The following is a 23552-nucleotide window of genomic DNA, read 5'->3' on the forward strand; positions in this document are numbered from 1 at the left end:
ATCATCTTTCAGTCAAAGAGGGCTATTCCAGAAAATTTAGATAACAACATGAAATAATGAAATTAAAGAAATGCCTTATGAATTTGTCTGGAAAAGTTCTATGTATTAAAGACAGTTCTAGAAGGGTGTGACAAGGAAGTGGTTGTTAGAGGGCAGTGAGAAGGAGTCGGGCCTGGGGTAGGTAGCTGGATAATCCAGCATAAAGTCATTTAACTGTTCTCTCTCCACTACCTCACTGTGAAACAGAAATAGCATCATCTGGCCAGACTACTAAAGACAGGTGAGTGTAAAGATCAAATGATGTAATAAATATCAGAGTGCCTGGAAAAGCACCAAACATTCCGTAAAGTATTTATAATATTTGACCACACTGTTCTGGAATATCTCCTATTTCTCCTTTTAACCAAAAGAATCAGTGATCTAATGCTCCCCTTAACCACAGAAATAAAATACATCTAACCACTTTACCTGAAGACAGACAGGCAGAGAAATGGACGGACAGAGAGAGGGGAAGGGGAGAGTGAGAAGGGGATGATGGAGAGAGGGGGTGTGCTCCTACAGACCTGCGGTATTTCCCAGGATTTGCCAGTTTCATTCGACTTCTAAATAGATCTATTTACAGTTTCTGTGCATTAATAAAGTTATTTAAATGATTTAGATTTTGAACATAACATATTCAAAAGTCGTAGCAAACTGCCACAGTAAGAACAACTAAAAATCAGTAACAGTCCACAAACATTTCTTTTACTGTAGCTTACTGCTGGATCTTTCTACAAATCTTTTATCAAAAGCTTTCCCAATCTTCTAGTCTATAGAAACAGCTCAACTACCAACCACGAAGTAGCCTGTTGTAAGACGATGTGTAATCGTTTTAAGTGTAACATCACCACTTACACAGTCTACTCATTACCTATGATATTACTTTACAGGTATTTTTTTTTGCTTTGAAAAGTCATCTGTTATTTTAATAATGCTTATTCTTGGCAACTTCCCTAAATTATGAAACTCTTTAGCTATACATTAACATGAAATAAAACTATGAATTCTTTTTGCATTCTGCAAGTTCAGACTATGTATAAACTAAGGGAAAAATTTACCTGCCTCCTGAGAAATCTGTATGCAGGTCAAGAAACAACAGTTAGAACTGGACATGGAACAATAGACTGGTTCCAGAATTGGGAAAGGAGTATGTCAAGGCTGTATATTGTCACCCTGCTTATTTAACTTATATGCAGAGTACATCATGAGAAACACTGGGCTGGAAGAAGCACAAGCTGGAATCAAGACTGCCGGGAGAAATATCAATAACCTCAGATATGCAGATGACACCACCCTTATGGCAGAAAGTGAAGAACTAAAAAGCCTCTTGATGAAAGTGAAAGAGGAGAGTGAAAAAGTTGGCTTAAAGCTCAACATTCAGAAAACTAAGATCATGGCATCTGGTCCCATCACCTCATGGGAAATAGATGGGGAGACAGTGGAAACAGTGTCAGACTTTTTTTTGGCTCCAAAATCACTGCAGATGGTGACTGCATCCATGAAATTAAAAGATGCTTGCTCCTTGGAAGAAAAGCTATGACCAACCTAGACAGCATATTAAAAAGCAGAGACATTACTTTGCCAAAAAAGGTCCATCTAGTCAAGGCTATGGTTTTTCCAGTAGTCATGTATGGATGTGTGAGAGTTGGACTATAAAGAAAGCTGAGCACCGAAGAATTGATGCTTTTGAACTATGGTGTTGGAGAAGACTCTTGAGAGTCCCTTGGACTGCAAGAGAGATCCAACCAGTCCATCCTAAAGGAAATCAGTCCTGAATATTCATTGGAAGGACTGATGTTGAAGCTGAAACTCCAATACTTGGCCACCTGATGCAAAGAACTGACTCACTGGAAAAGACCCTGATGCTGGGAAAGATTGAAGGTGGGAGGAGAAGGGGATGACAGAGGATGAGATGGTTGGATGGCATCACTGACTCAATGGACATGAGTTTTGAGTAAACTCCGGGAGTTGGTGACGAACAGGGAGGCCTGGCGTGCTGGAGTCCATGGGGTCCCAAATAAGTCAGACATGACTGAGCGACTCGACTGAACTGAAGGGAAAACCCAATTCACTTTTTCTTTTCTATGTTCCATTCTGATTAGTAACCCTACATGAGAAAAACATTATGTCATCTGACAGGATTTTGTGTCTATTAAACAAAAGTAGATTTATACATAAGCATTATCTCGTCAACTAAAATGTTCTGTTACGAATTTTCTAAGTATGTCATAATTTATCTTCACATTTAACTAATACTTTTCTCCTTAAAGTTTAAACTAGGTGACTTTGGAATGTTCAGTGAGAAAAGAACATCTAGATAAAAGTAATGTTAATTACTAGACATGGATTAATGATTTTTAAAATTAAAAGGGAAGGATTATTGGAAAATAAAAGCCAAACAATCTGACTGTTCCCAACTGAATGACTGTGCCCAGTCTTTGGTGTCGTTTATCACACTGACATGCCCTGTAAGGGTGTGCTCAGTCGTTCAGTCACGCCCAGCTGTCTGTAAGCTCCTGGACTGTAGCCCACCAGGCCCCTCTGCTCATGGAATTTTCCAGGTAAGAATACTGGAGTGGGTTGCCATTTCCTACTCCAGATATTAAGATGTTATTTAACCTCAAAGTCACTGAATATCAAAATTAACAGAGGACTCAAATCATTAATTTTGATAATTAAATATTACACTTAATATCATAACCTAAAAAAGAAGTAAAAGATTTGGAAAACTATTTCAGGAAAAGTGAGAAAAGATTCAAAAAAGGATTATATACAATGAAATCCATCAGCAAACCATGAAACTAAAAGATGGGGGAAAAAACGACTCTCAAAGAAGAAAAGCTAGGACTCTCTACATATTGTATTTCATCCTGAAATTCCAAATAAATTTTCTTGTTTAAATGTTTTAAGCATCTGTATTTTTATACTTCCCTGGGCCTTATCATCACTGATAGGAAATGTAGAAAAAAATTCCTTATTAAAAACTGGCTTGTATCTTTTCCAAAATTAAAGATATTAAAAGTTCCAATTTTTCCTTCAGTGGGGCAGAGCCAGAGAGGTGGGGAACAAAACCGAAAGTACGGAGAGAAAAGGCTTTCCGCCTCACCAGGGAGACAAAGCCACTTGGCATGGCCCGCTGTGTTACCCTAAAAGGCTGGCTGAGGAGGAGGCGCCCACGTGCTCGAGGCAGTGGAAACTCCAGTTACGGCCCTTGGATTACACCCACCACTGACGTTCTTGGCACATGAAAACATCTTCGTTAACTGTCGGGTTTCCAAAATATTATCCTTACAGGATTCCCCTATCCATCCCGGTGGGGTCGGTGTGGCAGAAATAGTAAGAAAATGAAAAGACTAGAACAGCAAGGTTAATGGTCTGTCCAAGCTAGGGACGTCCACCAGTCACTGAGGCTGGCCCTGTGCGACGGCTATCCTTTCTAGATACAACGCGTTCTGCCTGGCAAGATTCAAATGAATAAAATCCAGGCTACCAGTGACTGAGCATAAAATTCAACTTGAAAAACCATTTGCTAATACATCAAAGAACAATCAAATCTCAGTAATTAAAGAAGTCAGTAATTAATGAGATGCCTTTTTAGATACACAGAGCTACTATTTACTCTGCCTGCTAAGTTGCTTCAGTCATGTCCGACTCTTTGCAACCCCATGAACTGTAGCTCACCAGGCTCCTCTGTCCATGGGATTCTCTAGGCAAGAATACTGGAGCAGGCAGCCATTCCCTTCTCCAAGGACTACTTACTGAATCCCTAGTATTTGTCAGATGTAATGCTAGGTAGTTTTCACTGTCATTAACCTTTTCAGAGCCCTGAAAGCATTTTTAACTTGCATTTTAAGAGTTGGGGGGGTTTCAGGCTCTGAGACATCAAGGACCTTGGCCCAAATCAGAAAGACTTACGCCCAGCACAGCCTGCAGTGGAGTCCAGACGTGAATGGAGCCCCAGTCTACAACCTCTCCATCATCCCATTCCCTACAGCAGAGACAAAGGGCTTTTACAGTGTGGAAGGTGTGAAAATTAAAGGGGAAAGAGCAATGTAAATAGGAACACTGAAACAGGGTTAAAAAGTATGAGGAAGAGCAGGTAGGAAGATGAAATAAACAGCATCAGTGGACTAGTGACAGCAACAGCAATAAAGGCCAAGTGTCAGTCTTAATTCATCCTGTTCCTCTGACAGGAAATTCCAATACCATCAGATTTCATAGTATGTTAACAGTATAACTGCTACACTCTCTAAAACGGGGCAAATAAGACAAAATGAAAGAGTAAACTTTTTAAGGCAGATATAACATGAAACAATATTTTTACTGCCTAGGAAAAAAATCAATCAATCTGAGAACCTATGGAGAAAATCTTATAAAAAAACGGTCTCAAACAAAGCCAGCACATGATCACTGGGAACCAAAGCCAGTTCTTGAGCCTCATTTAAGTACAGGTGGGAAAGAAAACTAATTGAAACAGACAGTTCACTATGAGGTTTCAAAAAATAAGTAAATTTAAAAATGAAATCTAAAGCAACCTTGAAGTTGATTCTGCAGTTTCTTTTTTTCGGGATCATCAGATTCTCCTTCCCCATCACTGTCATTCCTAATAAAAAGAATTTAATTTATTCAAACGGTCACTCATTGCTATCAAAATAAGACAAAAAATGAAGGAAAAGAAACATCTGTAATGAAAGTGGCAAAATAAGACATTCACTAAAAGTTTAGCTCACTTTATTACTTTTAAGAATATACTAGGCAAAATAGGAGGCAGGCATTTGTTGTTGTTTAGTTGTGATGTCATCTCTGACTCTTTGCAACCCCAGGGACTGCAGCCCACCAGGCCCCTCTGTCCATGGGATTCTCCAGGCAAGAACACTGGAGTGGGTGGCCATTCCCTTCTCCAGGGGATCTTCCCAACCCAGGGATGAACATGCAATGGCAGGAAGCTGGCCTATTACATGGAATCATGAACAGAAAATGGAGAAAAAGACCACAATGAAGGCAGGAACTAACTCCAAATTCCCGTGACATACCTATGCATGTAATAACCCATAAATGCATGACCCATACCTCATTCCACAAGATTTAAGATGAATTACAAGAGTGTTGTAAACAACAATTAAAAAAATCAGGACCAGGCAAACAATATATTAGACCAAGAAGCCATAACTAGCAGGGAAAAAACCCAGAATACTATTTAAGGTACAAAGATCGATACCCTTAGTCTGGGGGTTCCAAAGGACGAATGGAACTTCTGATGAAAATGAACTGACCCCAAAGAACACGGAGCTCAGTCAAGACATTTTGTACCCAGGGATTTATTCTGAGGACATAATTTAAGAGTTCAGGGATTTGACTACAAGGATAATTTTGCGCATGTTGTTGACAATAGGGAAAAAAATCAGCAATAATGTGCATTCAACTATAAGGATTAGCATATGATAGAACACACTGCAATCTTTAAAGCAGAAAACATGCCTTTAAGACACATTTTTACAATATTTAAAGAATGTCATTACATAAAAACTTGACAGGTTTCATCTCAAAATGGGACCACGTGGTTCTCACAGGATGGTGGGGTTATTTATGGATGAGGGAGAGACTCCAAACTGACTCACCTTGACTTTAGAGTTGGGGGGGGGGGGGGGCGTCTACCAACTCTCTAACCTTTTCTGCCACGCTTTCTTATACAATAGACTGCACTTGCTTAAAGAAAACCTGCCATTCCTAGGCCCCTAGCCACATGGAATCCAAACGTCTCCCTGGCCCTCGGATTCTGTCAGGGAAGGCACTGCAGGTCTTCCAAAGTCGGCTTTATGACACTGTGCTTCTACAAAAGACCTCCATCAGTACCTGTTTTCACTAACTGCAAGACAGCCAGAGAGGATTACTGCTTTTACGAGCAAAGGCAAACAGCAAAAGCAGCCTTCAGCGCGGGCTCTAGAGCGAGCTCCTCCAGAGGCAGCGTGACCCTGCGCAGTGAGCGCGCCCTCCGGGACGCGCACCAACCTCTCCGCCCCTGCGCAGTGAGCGCGCCCTCCGGGACGAGCACCAACCCCCCTGCCCCTGCGCAGTGAGCGCGCCCTCCGGGACGCGCACCAACCTCCCTGCCCCTGCGCAGTGAGCGCGCCCTCCGGGACGCGCACCAACCTCCCTGCCCCTGCGCAGTGAGCGCGCCCTCCGGGACGCGCACCAACCTCCCTGCCCCTGCGCAGTGAGCGCGCCCTCCGGGACGCGCACCAACCTCTTCGCCCCTGCGCAGTGAGCGCGTTCTCCGGGACGGGCACCAACCCCTCTGCCCCGAGGCGCCGCAGCCGGGACCGGGGCGTGCGCCTCTGTGCTCGCTCTCTGTGTATTCTGTACCTGTTACCAGGAAGTAATGGCTTCTCTGCTTTACCCCGTTTCAGTTTAAAGCGGGTCCTGCTGTCCGGTACAGAAGCAGGGCATCACCTCAGCAGGGACACCACAGGCGTGACCAGGAGGGCCTCAGCCCGCAGGGGAGGGGGCGCTTCTGCTGCTAAGGGGGCCTCGGTGAGATCTGAGGGTCCACAGACCCGAGGTGAACTGATCTTCCCAGCAGTTTCATTTCAACTTACAAGACATGCCCTGATTTTCACATAAGAAAACCACTGAAGCTCAACTGATTCTGAAACTCGGTAAGCTATGAGGTCAGTGAGGGTCTCGTTTTTGTCCTGCCAACTCTAGAGCTGTGAGAAGATAAGTATTCTCAGGATGTCATAGGAGCTCCTGGTTTTCTGACCATGTCTTGAACAGAGAATATAAAAACCCCGAGCCTACTAAAAGTTTCTTCGAACTCTCCCACGTAGTCCAAAGGAGCCTGTCAACTCTCAGATCTTGAAGTTGCCTACGGGAGCAGCCACGGGCCCCCACGCACTGCCTCTGAGGGCCCTGTGCCTGGGGACCACAGGGGCGATCTCAGAAGCCTGCACTCCACTCCTACAATTTTAAACCTCATCACACGATGGCCAGAGGGAAAGGACTAAGCAGCATTCCTGCCAAGGGCTTTTTCTGCTACCAGCCAGTCAAAGAGGCGATTTGATGGCTATCACCTCCTGAGCTCGGCAAACTAGGGGTTCAAAAACTTTTTTCTGTGAAGAATCAGACCGTCAGTATTTCAGGCTGTGGGCCACACAGTCCTCTGTCACAAACTCAGCTTTGCAGGTCCAGCACAAAAGGAGTCACATACAGGGAACTGAAGGCAGGAGGCCGTATCTCCATACGACATCAGTTACGAAAGCAGGCGGTGGTTCAGATTTGGCCCAGGAGTCGTCCTGTTCTAATGCCTATAGTTTCAACAAAAGAAACCTCCTTCACAAACTCCTGCACTCTTGTGATTCGCTCTGAGGCACATACCCCTTCTCGTCGGCGGGGGCCGGCTGCCCCTCCTTCACTGGCTTCTGCGGCTTCTTCTCTCTCTTCTTCAGGTACTCCTTCAGCTTCTCGGCTCTGTCAAGATACTCCGTACACTTCGCCCTGATGCTCTGCTTGGCTTTATCACCTTGTGCTTCATCTGGTGAAGGGAAATGCAAGAGGTTTTCTTCCTTTAGTATTCTTTACAGACAGGTTTAAACTCTTAGACACAGCTTCAAACAAGACAAATCTATTTTGGAGGAGAGAGAAAAGATCATCTCTGGTTCATCGTAATCAGATGATGATCTTTCCGATCCTTCCTCCGGCAGTGTTTAACAGTGAGTATGAGTCAGGAAGAGTTCTGAGCAAGACACTAGTAAGCTTTAGGTTCACGTTAAAGAATAAGCAGAAATCCTGTAATATCCTGTGGGACTCATACTCTTCCCTTACATTCTTTGCAGCTAGTTGAAAGCTGCTTATCTCACACAAAACCAATTATAAGACAAACAAAATTAGAGCAACATTAACCATTCTCGCTAATGCCTACGTAAGCTTTATTTCAGAATAAAAAAAGTGACAGAAATCCCAGATATTATGTGTACCACCAATACAGTAATTTTATTACATAAAGGCCCCAGTGAGGGCTGTTTGAAAGGAGACTTCGGCAATATATGCAGTTCATGGGATTAGCCCTATCTATCTTATCAGGTTATGACTCATTCTTACTTTCACTTTAATTTGACAGAAAACCCTCAGAATTAAAGAGGGAAGCTCAGAAGAAAATCTTTAATTACCCAACTGCTAAAATTTTTATTTAAAACAGTAACAGGCAGAAAGACACTTTTAACGTCTTATTTCACATACATTCAGCATTAGGTTTAAGAGGCTTTTCTTTATCCGTTTCTGTCTAGAACAGTGCAAGGGGGTGGGGTGGGGTGGTGTTAACACTGAACACAAATTTGGACACACACAAATAAAATGTCTCCCAACCTCTTTTTAAAACATTATTTTCAAAGAGACGTTTAGAAAATGAGTAAGTCCAGATTACAGACCTGGGTACATTACCAGTAAAATAAAAAACCTTTTTTTCATTGGCTAGATGGCATTTTAATGTTTAGGTGCACAAAGTAATAAGTATGACAGCTGCACACATTTGCTGGCTGACTGAGGAACTACTAAGAAGCTAGTGGGACTTTTTTGCAAATTGATGTTTTATAATCTTCTAGGATTGTATTTCAATGTTTATAATGAAAAAGGATAATCTTTTCTATTTCTTGGAACAGAAATGAATAGAATAATGTTTTCTCTTTTATTGTTTTTAAAATAACAAAACAAACGATGACCTTACATTTAACCACGTGGAGAAAATACTGTACAGCATGCTGGTAGAGCTGAAGGGCTTCCTCGTAGTTCCCGGCTTTATCTTCCTGGGCCGCTTTGCTGGCAAGATCTATGGCTTTCTGTTTGAAGGGAGACAAAAACCACACCATCAAAATCAAAGCAAAGGATAACTCTGAAGTCAATAATTATATTGAAAGCTTTCTTTAAAAATAAAAGCAACTTTAAAACAAATCTTTTTTTCTCTAAATCACAACTGCATTACATTTTAAATGTAACTATTTATAAAATGCAAATTACATTTGTTACATGGGTAAACGCTATCTGAACACTACTTTACCTAGTACCAATCACTGAGTCTCACATAATTTTTCACTCAACAAAAGTCAAGCTCAGGGCTAGTAAGGAAAAATTGAGTAAGGTGAAAATTCAACTTAAAAGCACTGACAGAAATTCTCAAAAATCAAATGCTCTTATGTCTAAAGCATATGACAGTAGTAAAATTTGTAAAAGCCCTTCAGAAGCAACAGAGCAATGAAATAACAAGAGTCTGAAAAATACCCAAATCTTTTAACTCCATAATTAACTAAAAGGTTCACTGAGCAAAGAGTAACCAGAAGTCTTAAAAAATAAAACAAGACCTGGAAACTTCAAAAATTCTATAATGAAATGTGCAACTTTGTGTAGAATTAAAAAAAAACAAAAACAAAAAACAAAAAAACAACTACCGGAATTAGATCCACACAAATACATCTAACTGAACTTTAACAAGGACACAGAAAGGCAGGTTAAGGGCAGAGACAGGCCTCAGAACTGGCTCCAGAGCAACTGAACACCCATGAGCCAAAATAAAAAAAGAGAGAAGAAGAAATCACAAATCAAACCCTGCATTTTGTACAAAAACTAACTCAAAATGGATCATGGACTTAAACCATAAAATCTTTAAACAAAACAAAGCATATCTTCACCATTGAGGGCAAGGCAAAGGGTTCTTAGACTTGACACCAAAACACAATATATGAAAAGAAAAAAATAAAAACAGCATGATACTGGCATAAAAACAGACACACAGATCAATGGACCAGAAGAAAGAGACCAGGAATAAACCAAAAGTTAATTTACCGTAAAGAAGCAAAACATGCATGGGAGGGAAAAAATAGCCTCTCCAATAAATGGTGCTTGGAAAACTGGATAGTCATATGCAAAAAAATGAAAATAAGGATTATCTTACACCATATACAGATATTAACTCAAAATGGATTAAAGATCTGAACATGAGACCTAAAACCATAAAATTTCTAGAAGAAAACACGAGAAGCTCCCTGACACTGGTCTTGGTGACAATATTTTGGATTTGACACCATAAAGGCAACAAAAGCAAAAATAAATGTGACTACATCAAACAAAATAAGCTCTGCACAGCAAAGGAGATGATCAACAGAGCAAAAAGGTAAGCAACGGAAAGGGAGAAAATGCTTACAAACCACCCGTATCTGGTAAGGGGTTAATGCCAAGAAAACAAATCCACAGCAAAAATCAAAACAACTTGCTCAAAAAAACGGGCAGAGGATCTGAACAAACATTCTTCCAAAGAAGACATACAGATGGCCAACAGGTACATGAAAAGGTGCTCAAGAGCACCAATCGTCAGGGAAATGCAGATCAAAACAACGAAATGTCACCTCACACCCATCCGAATGGCTATTACCAGAGAGCTCTTACCACAAGGAAAAAATTCTGCAACTCTGCGTGCTGACAGATGTTAACTAAGCTTACTGTGGGCATCGTATCACAGCATATACAAACAGCGAACCACGGTGCACACCCAACACTAATGTGTCATGGATCAATTACACCTCAAAGTGGGGGAGAAATGATAAACTGCGCCTCGTCAAAAACCTTTGGTTTGCAAAATATCCTACTAAAAGGATGAAAAGACTAGTTACAGACTGGGAGATGTTTGCAAACCACCTATCAGGGAAAGGACTAGTACTTAGAATATAGAAAGAACTCTCAGAAACCAACAGTTTAAAAACAACTGAAGTAGAAAATAAGCTAAAGACATAAATAGATATTTCACCAAAGAGGATACACAGATGGCCAAGTAAGCATATGAAAAGACGCTCAACACCACTAGCCGTTACGGAAATGCAAAGTAAACGCCACAGGGAGACATCACAGAACACGGGTCAGCGTGGCTAGAATAAAAAACGGTGACACCACCAGATGGTAATGAGGATGCAGAGAACTCAATCACTAATACACTGCAGGGACCTAAAACGGCAGTTATTCTGGGAAACAGGTTTGTTTGTTTGTTTGTTTAACAAATCTAAATAGGTAACTACCATATGAACCAGAAACTGCACTCTTGGGTGTTTATCCCAGAGAAGAGACTATGTTCACACAAAAAACTGTACTTGAACATTCTGATGTCCTTCAAAGGCTGCTCGGCTGAACTCTGGGACACCCACAGCAGGGAGTACTATTCAGTAACAAAAAGGAATGAACTACTGATATACACAACTTGGATGAATCTCAGAAAAAGTATGCTAAGTGAAATGAACCAATCCTGAAAGGTTACCTAATGCACAATTCCATTCATATAACCTCAAATGACAAAAGCCAGAGGTGAAGAACCGGTAAGCATCATCAGGAGATAGGGATGCAGGGGGAGGAGAAAGAGAAGGGACTGTGGTTATAAAAGGGCAGCGAGAGAGATCCCTGTGGACAGAGCTCTTCTGTGTCACGACTGTGGGGGGCATTCAAGAGTTAACTTGTGTGACAGAACTCTGACAGAGAGACAAAGGAAAACTGGGGAAATCTGAGTAATACAGCGGAATGTACCAAGATCAACATCCGGGTTGTGACACTACTACACGAGATGCTGCCACTGGGAAGGACAGGGTGACGGCTACACAGGCTCTATTACTCCTCACAACTGCATGTGGGTCTATGATCATCTCAGAGTAAGATTTTCACTAAGAAAGCGATCTTTAATATTCTGAAATATGCACACACGTACAAATAAAGAACAAGCATGGTTACTGAAGCATCCCGCCTGGATTAGTTTAGGCAGGAAACCTGTATTCAACAGAAGAGCCAGCAGGAAAAAGTAATCATGGTCATGCTATACCAAAGATAAGCACACAAGTAAATTATTCACATAATACAAAACGAATCATATGCTATGAATAGTATACTTGGAAGCAGTTGCTCATGGACTGCATATAAATGGGATAAACGGGAGGAACAGGCCTTCCAGCTGCTGTAGCAGGAGAGAAGAAAAATAAATGGTGTGTTTTAGAGTTGATCAAACATAGCACTACATGCTTCGAAGTTCAAATTGTTGAACTCAAAGCTTAATTTGCAAGTCTGGTCAGCCCAGCAGGATATAAAGTGTGGACGCATCAGGCAGCCCTCTTTTAGGAACCAAAATGACACCAGTTGAAACCTGTAGTCAGTACTTAATAATCTAGTTCTATACATGGTGACTTTTTCTGATGAGGGACACCTCTGTATTTGCACCGCCCAGTACAGGAGCACAGAGCTCTTGAAACTTCTGGCTGGTGTGACTGAAAAGTGATTTTTACATTTTATTTAAATGACACGTAGATTGCCACAGGTAGCTACCACACTGGCCGGCAAGCACTTTACCTTTAATCAAAGATGAGGGTTTGAGGACACGCCTTTGTTTCTGGCCTGCTGAACACCTCACTTCATCGTCATTTCTGTTGGCACTTTGCATGTGAAACAAAGTTACAATCGCTGCCACCCTAGGTCTCCTCTATGCTTTTGTCAAACTTCCTGCCTAGCCTCCTCCTGGCGGTCAGCCTCTCTACACGTGATGCTGAAGTCCACACAGCAGCAGGGCGGGGCACCCTTTGGCGGTTCCCCCTGCAGACAGTCAGTCCCCAGAGCCCGGGTGTGATCTAAGCGGGCCTGGCTCTGTCTGGGTCCCAACTGAAACCCTGTTGTCCCCGGGCACCCGGGTCCATCTGCTGAGGATGCTCTTCCCTTCGATCATAGTTCAAATACCAGTTCTCAGAGAAAGTGAAAGTCGCTCAATTGTGTCTGACTCTTTGAGACCCCATAGCCTACACAGTCCATGGAATTCTCCAGGCCCCAATACTGGAGTGGGGAGCCTATCCCTTCTCTAGGGGATCTTCCCAACCCAGGGATCAAACCCAGGTCTCCCACATCACAGGCGGATTCTTTACCAGCTGAGCCACCAGGGAAGCCCATCCTCAGGGAGGCTCCAGTCAAAAGCTGATTCCCTGTTTAAAAGGCTGCGCCCATCCTCGCCCTTAGCTCTCCACCTGCCCTGCACTTATTCCATCACACCCGGCACACTCCCTCACTGACCACCTCCTTCCATACAGAGAACCTGCACCAGGACGGGGGCTTCCACTTCTGTCATCTGTGACAACTTCTCTCCACCAGATGTTTCTGTGTGCCTGCCATCAACCCTCCATGGCAAATCACTCCAGTATTCTTGCCTGGAAAATTCATGGATGGAGCAGCCTGGTGGGCTACAGTCCATGAGGTAGCAAAGAGTCAGACTCGACTGAGCGACTTCACTTTCAGAGAGCCCTGACACTGACACCCGCTTCAGCCTGGTTGTTTCTCTGCTACTGTTTAGAACCCAAACTTCACCAAAGCAGCCTCTACTCTCTGCAGTCCCTCTTTTCTACGTACCCGCCAGCTATGGGCCTGGGCTCCTGCCCCTTATCTTATCGATAAAACTGCTCATGTCAAGGTTCTCTGTGATGCCAGATCCAAAGGCCCACCCTGTCTTCACCGTGATCCCTCGAAGATGTTCTACAAAAGAATATTACACTATCCTCCCACCTCTCTGTGACAGATCCTGCTCAGTTTCCTTGGCAGATTCTTCTTGTAACCGACACTGAAAGATATTAAGGTTCCTCTGGGCTTGGGTGGAGCTTCTGCTTACTACCTCCCTAGGTGAGCTGTTCTTAATGATTAAAACTGATTATCTTTAGGCTGATGATTCCCAAATTAATTCAATTTGAAAATACATCACTCTTCCGTTAAAAATGCTTCCAGCTGCTGTTTCTGTGCAGGGGGTTTGGTTTTGGCCTGTCCTCTCCTACCAGAATATGAGCTTCAGGAGTCTGTCGTAATGGCTCTTTTATATTCCGGAGTCTAGCACAGAGGCTGGCATGAGGCTGACTGGACACTGGGAGGCTGGGAACTCCTGGGACTGTCCTCCTCAGGTTAGGAGCCCACAGGACACGGGCATGCAAGGAAACCCTGGGGCACTGGGCAAATTCCAGAACCACCCGTCTCAAGAGGAAGGACGGCCCAGCGCCCGTCTTTCAAGACTAATTTTTCCCCAGTGCTCTGGAACCTGCCCCGCTTCATCCTGTGACAGTTACTCCCCTCAATTATATCAGCGCAACTGTTCTCCCCAACCTAACCTTTCCCTTTTTTGAGGGAGCAATCCTTAGCATAAAAATGTATGGAAGTCCTATCTTAGACTCACAGCTACAAAACACAACAAAACACACCACCTCTTCCTAATTCTAAGGTTTCCATGTAACTGACAACTTACCTGTCCCTTCACCTCCACAGCCACGTCCCACGGAGAATCCCGCATCCCTCTCGGTTTCCCGACTCCTCCCCCAGTCGTCTTCCTGCTCCCACTCTGCGGGCCGGGTGGCCAGGTGAGCACCGGCCCTCAGCAGACAGCCCCGTGGCTCGGCCTCCTCTGTCCTCCCCAGGTGTTACTCTCGGCCACGTCACCACTCTTTCCCGGGCTCCCTCTTCTCTCTCCTAAAGCTGCTATTCCACTCAGTCTGTGCCTTGGTCCCTGTTCCCCTCATTCCACAAACTCCAAGATGCCCCCACCTCTGCTACCATCTGTGTGCTAGGAACCCCCAAATCCTTATCCCCAACCAGTCTAAGTTCTATATACACGAACCCTACTGCTCAACGGACATTTCCACCCAACTGTCCCCTCAAGCATTTCAAGCCCCCAAAGTTCAGGACCCCTCTGGCCCCAAAGCTGCCCCTCTCTTCCTGTAATCCCAGAACCAACCAACTCAGACATCCAACAAGGAATCTGGGAGAAAGCTCACTTTTTAAATGGAGATCCTCGCCCAACTCCCCTTCCTCGTCCATCTGTCTCTCACCAACCCTGCCTCTATCCTCACAGCTACTGCACTACCCTGGCCTCCGCCGCCGCCCATCACAGAGACAGAACCTGCCTTCTAACTGTTTCGGGGCTTCCAGGCCTGCCTCCCGTCAAGCTGTCCCTGTGCACACACAATGGTTTTGTTCTAGAACAAAGACTGGAGCTTCCTGCCCTGACTCCCCATGTGGAGCAGGATGGGGCCAATCACCTGTGCGTGCACACTGCTGCTGGGGACGTGGCCTCCTAGGCTCGACCTCGCCCCGGCACACTCCACTCCCATCACGCCAAACTACTGGGACAGCCCAGATGGCTCAGGCTCCGTCCGCAGCTGCATGTTCAGCCTGCGGTCCACCTGGAATCCTGGGCCCCAGCGTCTCCCTGTAAAACTCCAGCTTCTCCAGGACTCAGCACAGTCACTGTGCTCCTGCTGCTGTAAGCCCTCCCCAGCAAGCCCAGGAGATCTAGCCACGTGTCCTCTAAATTCCCACCGCCCCCTGCACATCCTTCCAAAGGTCATAAAATAACCCAACGGTCACTTTATATGTCTGTTTTCACATCAGATATAAGCCCTTGGAAATCAAGGATGATATATTCCTTTTATGATGCCCCAACATATAGACACTTTTAAAAACAAAGAAACATTCCAGACTGAGGAAATGTTGAGTTCTATGCACAATGCACTTGCAGTTTCTCCCGACTCTCTCCAAGGTCTATTACACTTCTAGACTGAAGCGTAAGTTGCTTTTCTCTACCTGGAATGCATCCTACCCTCCTGTCCAAGAAGGCATGATTCTATCGTGAAAAAGCACCAACATATAAGCAGATAGGCCTGAATTCAAAACTACCTTCAATAAATTAACTGTATGTCTGGGTAAATCATACCCTTAATAAGCTTTGGATTCTTATATTGAGAAACTGAAGTAATACTCTCCTTGAAGAGCTGTTCTGAGGACTAAATGAGATCACACCAAATACCAGGCAGACAATTAGTGTCAGTATTTCACTTTATCTAAGCTCACCATCACCTTCTCTGTGGAACAATTCTCATTTATCCTTGAAGAGTTACACAAGCCCTTCCTTTCTGCCCTCCCTCACTACAGCATCATTACATTATTTTATTTTGATTTTTAGTTATCTGCATTCCTCCAATTGATTATAAGCATCTGGCTATGGGGATTTTGGCCTTGTTTGGTTGGAAAGTTATCTGTTGTTGAATATTCTTCACCCAAATTTCCTACATTAGCAGGTTGAAAAGGTTGAATGAGAAAGTGCACCTGACCCAACCACTGATAAAAATATAACTCATTCTCTCTTCCTGTTAACTAGCAACTATGCCTTTAAGACAGGTCAATCTCAAACCGATTCACTGAAGAACATTCACAGTCCAACTCCAATATAATGCAAACAATCATAGAATAAAACTTCAATCTTGCAGAAGAAAAAACATGGATAAGTAGATGAAAATTATATTGTAGAAAGCCCAAATCACATGCAGATTCTTGGCAAATGAAAAGCTGGTGGACTATGCATAAGGTGGATGAGCAACAAGGAAACAGATGGGCACAGGAAATCATGGTCATCATCTTGTAAATACTTTTAGTGGCATATAATCTGTAGAAAAACAGAATCACTATGCTGTACAACTGAAACTAGTATAAACTGTAAATCAATGAAACTTCAATAAAAAACATTTTTTACAGATGGTGGAATAAAACTATGCAGTTAACTGACAAACCAACAAGGATGAAGACAAGATGGGCACTTCAAAAGAAACCACCTTTGATACTCAAGGGAACAAAACTTTTATCAAATGACCAATACTTTTTCCAAGTACATTTACCAAAAAGACCCCTTCTGAATGGGGTTATATTATTGTTGCATCTTAGTTTAAGGAAATCTTGTTGAAAACGATACACATATAAGAATCAACACATGACATTCTCTAAGAAGTAAGTCACAGTTGCAATTATATTTTGTGAAACAAAACATTTACTTTGATAATCTTTTTGGTTGATTTTCAATATAAAAGTCCCAAGCAAGCACTTCACCCTCTTTCAAGTGAAAATTTGATTTCGATTTAAATTGGTCTACTTTCAGTGATCTTTCTTCAGGATCAACTATTCTGAGCTAAGTAGATCCTCTGCTAATTATCCTAGGTGCCTGTACTCAATAGATGCCTTTTCAATTGTTAAACCAAGAGGAGGATTCAATATAGGTATTCATATCACTCTTTTGTCCTAAACTTACCTAGTGGACTGCCACCCTTCAGGTTAAGTCACATTCTAAACTCCACTTAGAACTGGACAGGGAACAACGGATTGGTTCCAAATTAGGAAAGGAGTATGTCAAGACTGTGTATTATCGCCCTGCTTATTTAACTTACATTCAGAGTACATCATGCAAAATGCCAGGCTGGATGAAGCACAAGCTGGAATCAAGATTGCTGGGAGAAATATCAATAACCTCAGATACACAGATGACACCACCCTTATGGCAGAAAGTGAAGAGGAACTAAGGAGCCTCTTGATGAAAGTGAAAAAGGAGAGTGAAAAAGTTGGCTTAAAACTCAACATTCAGAAAACTAAGATCATGGCATCCAGTCCCATCACTTCATGGCAAATAGATTGGGAAACAATGGAAACAGTGAGAGACTTTTTTGGGGGCTCCAAATCACTGCAGATGATGACTGCATCCATAAAATTATGGGTCCTTGAAAAGATGCTCGAAAAAGATGCTTGCTCCTTGGAAGAAAAGCTATGACCAACCTAGATAGCATATTAAAAAGCAGAGACATTACTTTGCCAACAAAGGTCTGTCTAGTCAAAGCTATGGTTTTTCCAGTAGTCATGTATGGATGTGAGAGTTGGACTATAAAGAAAGCTGAGCGTGGAAATGTTGATGCTTGTCAACTGTGGTGTTGGAGAAGACTCTTGAGAGTCCCTTGGACTGCAAGGAGATCCAACCAGTCCATCCTAAGGCAATCAGTCCTGAATATTCATTGGAAGGACTGATGTTGAAGATGAAACTTCAGTACTTTGACCACCTGATGTGAAGAGCCAACTCACTGGAAAAGACCCTAAAGCCAAAGGAGAGAGGAGAAGGGGACGACAAAGGATGACATGGTTGGATGGTATCACCGACTCAATGGACACGAGTTTGAGTAAACTCTGATAGTTGGTGATGGACAAGGAGGCCTAGCGTGCTGCAGTCCGGATACGACTGAGCAACTGAACTGAAACCCCACTTAAGTCCTAGATCCGTTTGAAGGATGGGAGGCACTGTTTAAAAAATGCCTCATCTCAAAGAATTCCATTCCACAGAAGTTGAACAACTGTCTAAAATATTAGGATCACGTGCTTTACGAATAAAACACGGAACTCACTGCGGTAGGGGTGGAAAGGTGAATTAACCAAGGAGCTGAAGCCTACTCCATGATCTTATTTACATGCCACACTTGGGGAGCCATCAGGGCGCACTGAACGCAGAGCTCCAGGAATTCACGGATTCCTCAGATTCTGAGCTCACGATTCTACTCATCTGACAGCTCGAAAGAAAGGTTTTGCTACAGCAGCTTGAGAAACCAGGAGAGGACTCCAATTTTCCTATTTTCATCTGATCCAGAGCAGTGCATTGCATGCATTCCGTTCTTTCCTCTCTCCTTTACACCGATTGGGGTCTATGCCTCTCCTTCAAGCTTCAACCAGTTCGGTTCAAACTCGGCTGGTTTGAAAAGGGAAAAACACCACACATATACACGGCGGAAAAGACTCAACAAAAGTCAGGAGTCCTACCGCGCAGGGGGCTCGCCGGGAGCAGGCGGAAAGCCGGCCTCTCCCCCCAGGCTCGGGACGCGGGCACCGCCCTCCCCGCCCCGCGAGGGGCGCGGCCGCGGCCGCCCTCCCCGCCCCCCACCCTCCCGCGCCGCGCTCCGGGGCGGGAGCCGGGGATACCTGCAGGTTGGTCGGGGTGGACGCCATGGCGGAGACCCGAGGCGGCTCCCCGGGGAGGGCCGGGGGCGGAGGCAGGCCACAGGCGACGTCGACTCACACCTGGAGCGGCCCGAACGCACGCAGGCCGGCGGCTTGGAACCTCGCGGCTGCCTCCCTCGGGAACCTGTTCGGAAACCTCCGGCACTCAGACTGCGCCCGACCCTCCCCACGGAGCTTCCGCGATCCCAGCCCCCAGCGCCGGCCTAGCGCCTGTCTCTGCCACAGGACTTCCGCTTTCGTCATCAACACGCGCCCCACCCGGTCCCCGCCTGTCGCGGTCTCGCCTTAGCCCTGGGCCTCGCGAGGCCGGGACACGGATCCCTGAACCCAGCTGAGGCCTGGCGGAAGTCAGCTTGAGCGCAAGCGCACTACAGCTCCGCTGAGCCAGTGGGACCGCTGGGGATGGACGAATGTTCCTGCTTCTAAGTTTTGCGGCTGTCATGGTCTTTGAAATGACCTACTGGTTCTGGCGCCTCTCACGCGGCTGAGTGTGGGGCGTGCCCTGTCGCTCTGTCATCCGAGCTCCAAGACCCACTGGTTGGGGCTTTGGGCCGCTTACTAGTTCAGTTAAGTCGCTCAGTTGTGTCCAACTCTTTGCGACCCCATGAACCGCAGCCCGCCAGGCCTCCCTGTCTATCACCAAGTCCTGTAGTTTACTCAAACTCGTGTCCATCGAGTCGTTGATGCCATCCAATCATCTCATCCTCTGTCATCCCCTTCTCCAGGGCCTTTTCCAGTGAGCCAGTTCTTAGCATCAGGTGGTCAAAGTATTGGAGTTTCAGCTTCAGCATCAGTCCTTCCAATGAACAGTCAGGACTGATTACCTTTAGGATGGACTGATTGGATCTCCTTGCTGTCCAAGGGACTCTCGAGAGTCTCTCCAACAGCATAGTTGAGAAGCATCAATTCTTTGGTGCTCAGCTTTCTTTATAGTCCAACTCTCACCCATGGATGACTACTGGCAAAACCATAGCTTTGACTAGATGGACCTTTGTTGGCAAGGTAATGTCTCTGCTTTTTAATATGCTGTCTAGGTTGGTCATAGCCTTTCTTCCGAAGAGCAAGCGTCTTTTAATTATGTGACTGTTGTCACCATCTGTAGTGATTTTGGAGGCCCCCCCCCAAATAAAGTCTGTCATTGTTTCCACTGTTTCCCCATTTATTTGCCATGAAGTGGTGGGACCAGATCCCATGATTTAGTTTTGTGAATGTTGAGTTTAAAGTCAGCTTTTTCACTCTAATTTCCCTTTGATCAAGAGGCTCTTTAGTTCCTTTTTGCTTTCTGTTATAAGGTGGTGTCATGGTTACCATTTGCTTCTCTGTAAAATGGGATAATTATGGTACCTATCTCAGGATTGTGGACAATGCTAGTGCTGTGTGACTAGGCACATTGCACAGTGATGAGTGAACAGGAAGATCTCAGGATGTGTTAGCGCTTATTATTGCTCACACTTTACATTTCATCCAACAGGCATTTTCCCAAATGGTTACTGTCATGGCTCTACAAAGCCCTGAGAATTTTAATGAAAATTATGTCAGGCCCTCCTTTCAAGGAGTTTCCAGTAGATTGGTGGGGATGTGACATCTGAACAAATCCTGTGAAAGTGCTGCTGCTGAGTTGCTTCAGTCGTGTCTGACTCTTTGTGATCTTATGAACTGTAGCCCACTGGGCTCCTCTGTCCATGGTATGCTCCAGGCAAGAACACTGGAGTGGTTGCCGTGCCCTCCTCCAGGGGCTCTTCCCCACCCAGGGATTGAACCCGCGTCTCTTATGTCTCCCGCATTGGGGGTCATGCTCTTTACCTCTAGTGCCACCTGGGAAGCCCTGAAACTGTCAGATCATATATTATTTATTCCAGTTATTGTGACAGGGAAGGTTAATGGCTTGAGCTGCTAAGTGCTTTATGTGGGACAATGGAAGTCAGAGATTAGTGGCAGAACTGAAATAGGACCTTTCCCCAGCATTCTGTTGTTTGCAGTCACGGTTCTTTCTTTTTTTTACCCTTCCTTTTCTAACTTCTCAAAGGAAAGTGAAAGATGTTTAATCACTCCAATGTTTTCTTTCCCACTCATTCCCTAATTCTTTGTGAACATCTGGCATCTCCTAAATAAAGAACTTCCCTCCTGCGTCGTATTTACTATTGGCAACTACCCAGTTCTTGAAATCTCTTCTGGGTAGCGTCCTGATGTCCTTTATCCTCTCTACTTCCTCCCCTCCTCACTCTTAAGGGCAGAGTTCCCTCAGAGTCTGACATCCTCTTCTCTTTCACTCCTCAAGCTTTGTGCATCTTATCTCCTTTCTGGGTTCTAGATGCAATAGAATAGAAATGGCTTCAAATTTATATCTCTAGGCCTGCCCTGTCCTCTGTCCATCACTGACAGCTACCTCCCAGAGAGCTCCAAAAGCCATGGGATTTTACCACAGGAAAACTCCAACACAGTAAAAGTCAAATTAATTATCGTATACTCCAAACTTCTATCTCTGTTTGTGCTTCAGAATAAATGTCACCAGCTCTCCATCATCCAGGCTCAAAGCTGAAGACCTCTCTCTGCCTGCATCTACCTGTTCATCCCACCTTTCTATCCCCTTCCAGTCCCTGATAAAATACTACAGCGAACCCAGCCCTTAGAACGGCAGCACATGCAGACATTTAGTGAACAGTAACTGATTCGACGGAGCCGCGGAGGGCAGTGACTTTCCAGCCTGGCTCTGCCTGAAGATGCGGCCAAACTCCAACCCACCTTCAGTTCAGTCCCTAAACGTTTAGCAGACAAGTCCACTGCGCATTAGGAACCCATGAATATGAATAAGATGTGGCCTTTGCCATTTAGGATCCTACAATTTAGTGGAAGGCACAGACATGTAATAATTAAAAGAGAATTTATTAGAGTACCACAATTGAGTACCACTATGTCCCAGGCTGTTTTAGGTGCTGGATATGAACCAAAGAGTCAGTAATTTCTCTTTTAGAACCTATACTAATAAATCATGTTGATACCACGTACTCCCTAATGTGCAATGAGAAAAGTGCCACCTATGATATTTAAAAAATTCAGTCTCATCATGAGAAAGTACCATAAAAACACAAATTAAAGTTTTGTTTTTTTTTTTTAAAAAAAACACTACAAAATACCTGACTGTGTGCTTCAAAAATGTGAAAGTCTTAAAAAATAAGGAAAAACTGAGAAACTCATCACAGATTTTAGGATTGTGTCTGTGTGTGCATGTTCAGCCGTTCAGTCATATCTGAATCTTTGCAACCTCAAGGACAGTAGTCCACCAGGCTCCTCTGTCCTTGGGATTTTCCAGGTAAGAATGCTGGAGTGGGTTTCCATTTCCTCCTCCGGGGGATCTCCCTAACCCAAGGATCAAATCTAAGTCTCCTGTGGCTCCTGCATTGGTAGGTGGGTGCTTTAGCTCTGAACCACCTGGGAAGTGAGACTCAGGAGACTGGCAACTAAATGCAATATGGGGTTCTGGGTTGAATTCTGTAATCGAAAAAGACAGTGGAAAAACTGATAAAAATCTGTTTTTTAGCTAATAGTATTATAATAATGCTAATTTCTTAGTTTTGATGAATATACTATGGTTGTTTAAGATCTTAACAGTAGGAGGTATAGAGTGCAGCATATATGGGAATTCTCTTTACTTTTGCAACTCTCTTGTAAATATTATTTTAAGATAAAATGTTTCCTTAAAAAGTCCTGCTCTTTGGAGCTTACCTTCTAGTGGAATAGAAACTTTTCCCCTTTACATGTGTGAGATAAATAGAAAATACATACTGAACTGTGCCCTTGGCTCCTGACTCAGAGCTCCTGAACCTCTGGGGTTTCCTGGGTGATTGAAATGTCTTTTGTTCCAATGAGGTGACCCTGGGTAGGCTCCTGGATGAGGATTGGTCACCAGGAAGTACAAGCCATGATTTGAAGCTTGGGATTTTTCAACCCCACCTGCCATTCTCTTAAGAAGGCAGAAAGGCTGAAGGTAGAGTTAAAGATTGCCCGTGCCCATGTGATGTGGTGAATCATCCGTAAAATTCCCCGAAGTATGGGCTTCAAAGAGCTTCTGGGTTGGTGAGCACGTGGAGTTGCTGGGAGGGTGGTGGGCTACGACGGGGCACCGGACCTCCACGCCTGTTCCCATACACCCTACCCTTTCTTCCCACACACCCTACCCCGTGCACCTTGTCTGTTCGGACGTTCAGCTGTATCCTTTATCCAAACCTGTTATAGTAAACTGATGGAAATGAGTTAAATGTTTTTCTGAGTCCTGTGAGCTGCTTTGCAAATTGATTGAACCTTGGCAGGGGGGTGGGGGGGTGGGGGTGGTGATCATTGTAAACTCTGATCTATAGCCAGAAGCACAGGTAACATCCCAGGCTTGTGACTGGCATCTGAGGAGGGTGTGTGTGGGGGTGGGCAGGAAGGCAGTCTTGTGGGACTGAGCCCCTAATTTGTTGGATCTGAAGCTGCCTCCAGTGTCAGAATTGAATTTTAAGACACTCAGCTCATGTTGAAAGTTGCTGGGTATGAGGAAAATTCTTCACATATTTGATGACCAGAAGTACATAAGAAATGTCTTAAAACTCTACATTCAGAAAACAAAGATCATGGCATCTGGTCTTATCACTTCATGGCAAATAGATGGGGAAACAATGGAA

General features: G+C 44.2%; 1 protein-coding gene across 2 annotated transcripts in view; it reads right to left on the bottom strand.

Annotated features, from left to right (window-relative positions):
- Positions 1-19120, bottom strand: part of VPS4B (vacuolar protein sorting 4 homolog B) — a 29097-nt gene extending 9977 nt beyond the window's left edge. Inside the window, exons 1-4 of one of the 2 annotated variants that reach the window (XM_070464509.1) lie at positions 18853-19120; positions 8759-8870; positions 7414-7570; positions 4575-4642 (exon numbers count right to left, since the gene is read on the bottom strand). In XM_070464509.1, the coding sequence (XP_070320610.1) occupies positions 4575-4642; positions 7414-7570; positions 8759-8870; positions 18853-18879 (364 nt within the window). In that variant the 5' untranslated portion in view covers positions 18880-19120. Of the gene's footprint in view, positions 1-4574; positions 4643-7413; positions 7571-8758; positions 8871-10470; positions 10549-18852 lie in introns of those variants that run through there. The other variant, XM_070464508.1, reaches the window with a different exon arrangement.
- Positions 19121-23552: the final 4432 nt, after the last annotated feature.

This window comes from Odocoileus virginianus, unplaced genomic scaffold (assembly GCF_023699985.2).
Source record: "Odocoileus virginianus isolate 20LAN1187 ecotype Illinois unplaced genomic scaffold, Ovbor_1.2 Unplaced_Contig_26, whole genome shotgun sequence".
In the NCBI taxonomy this organism is placed as follows: Eukaryota; Metazoa; Chordata; class Mammalia; order Artiodactyla; family Cervidae; genus Odocoileus; species Odocoileus virginianus.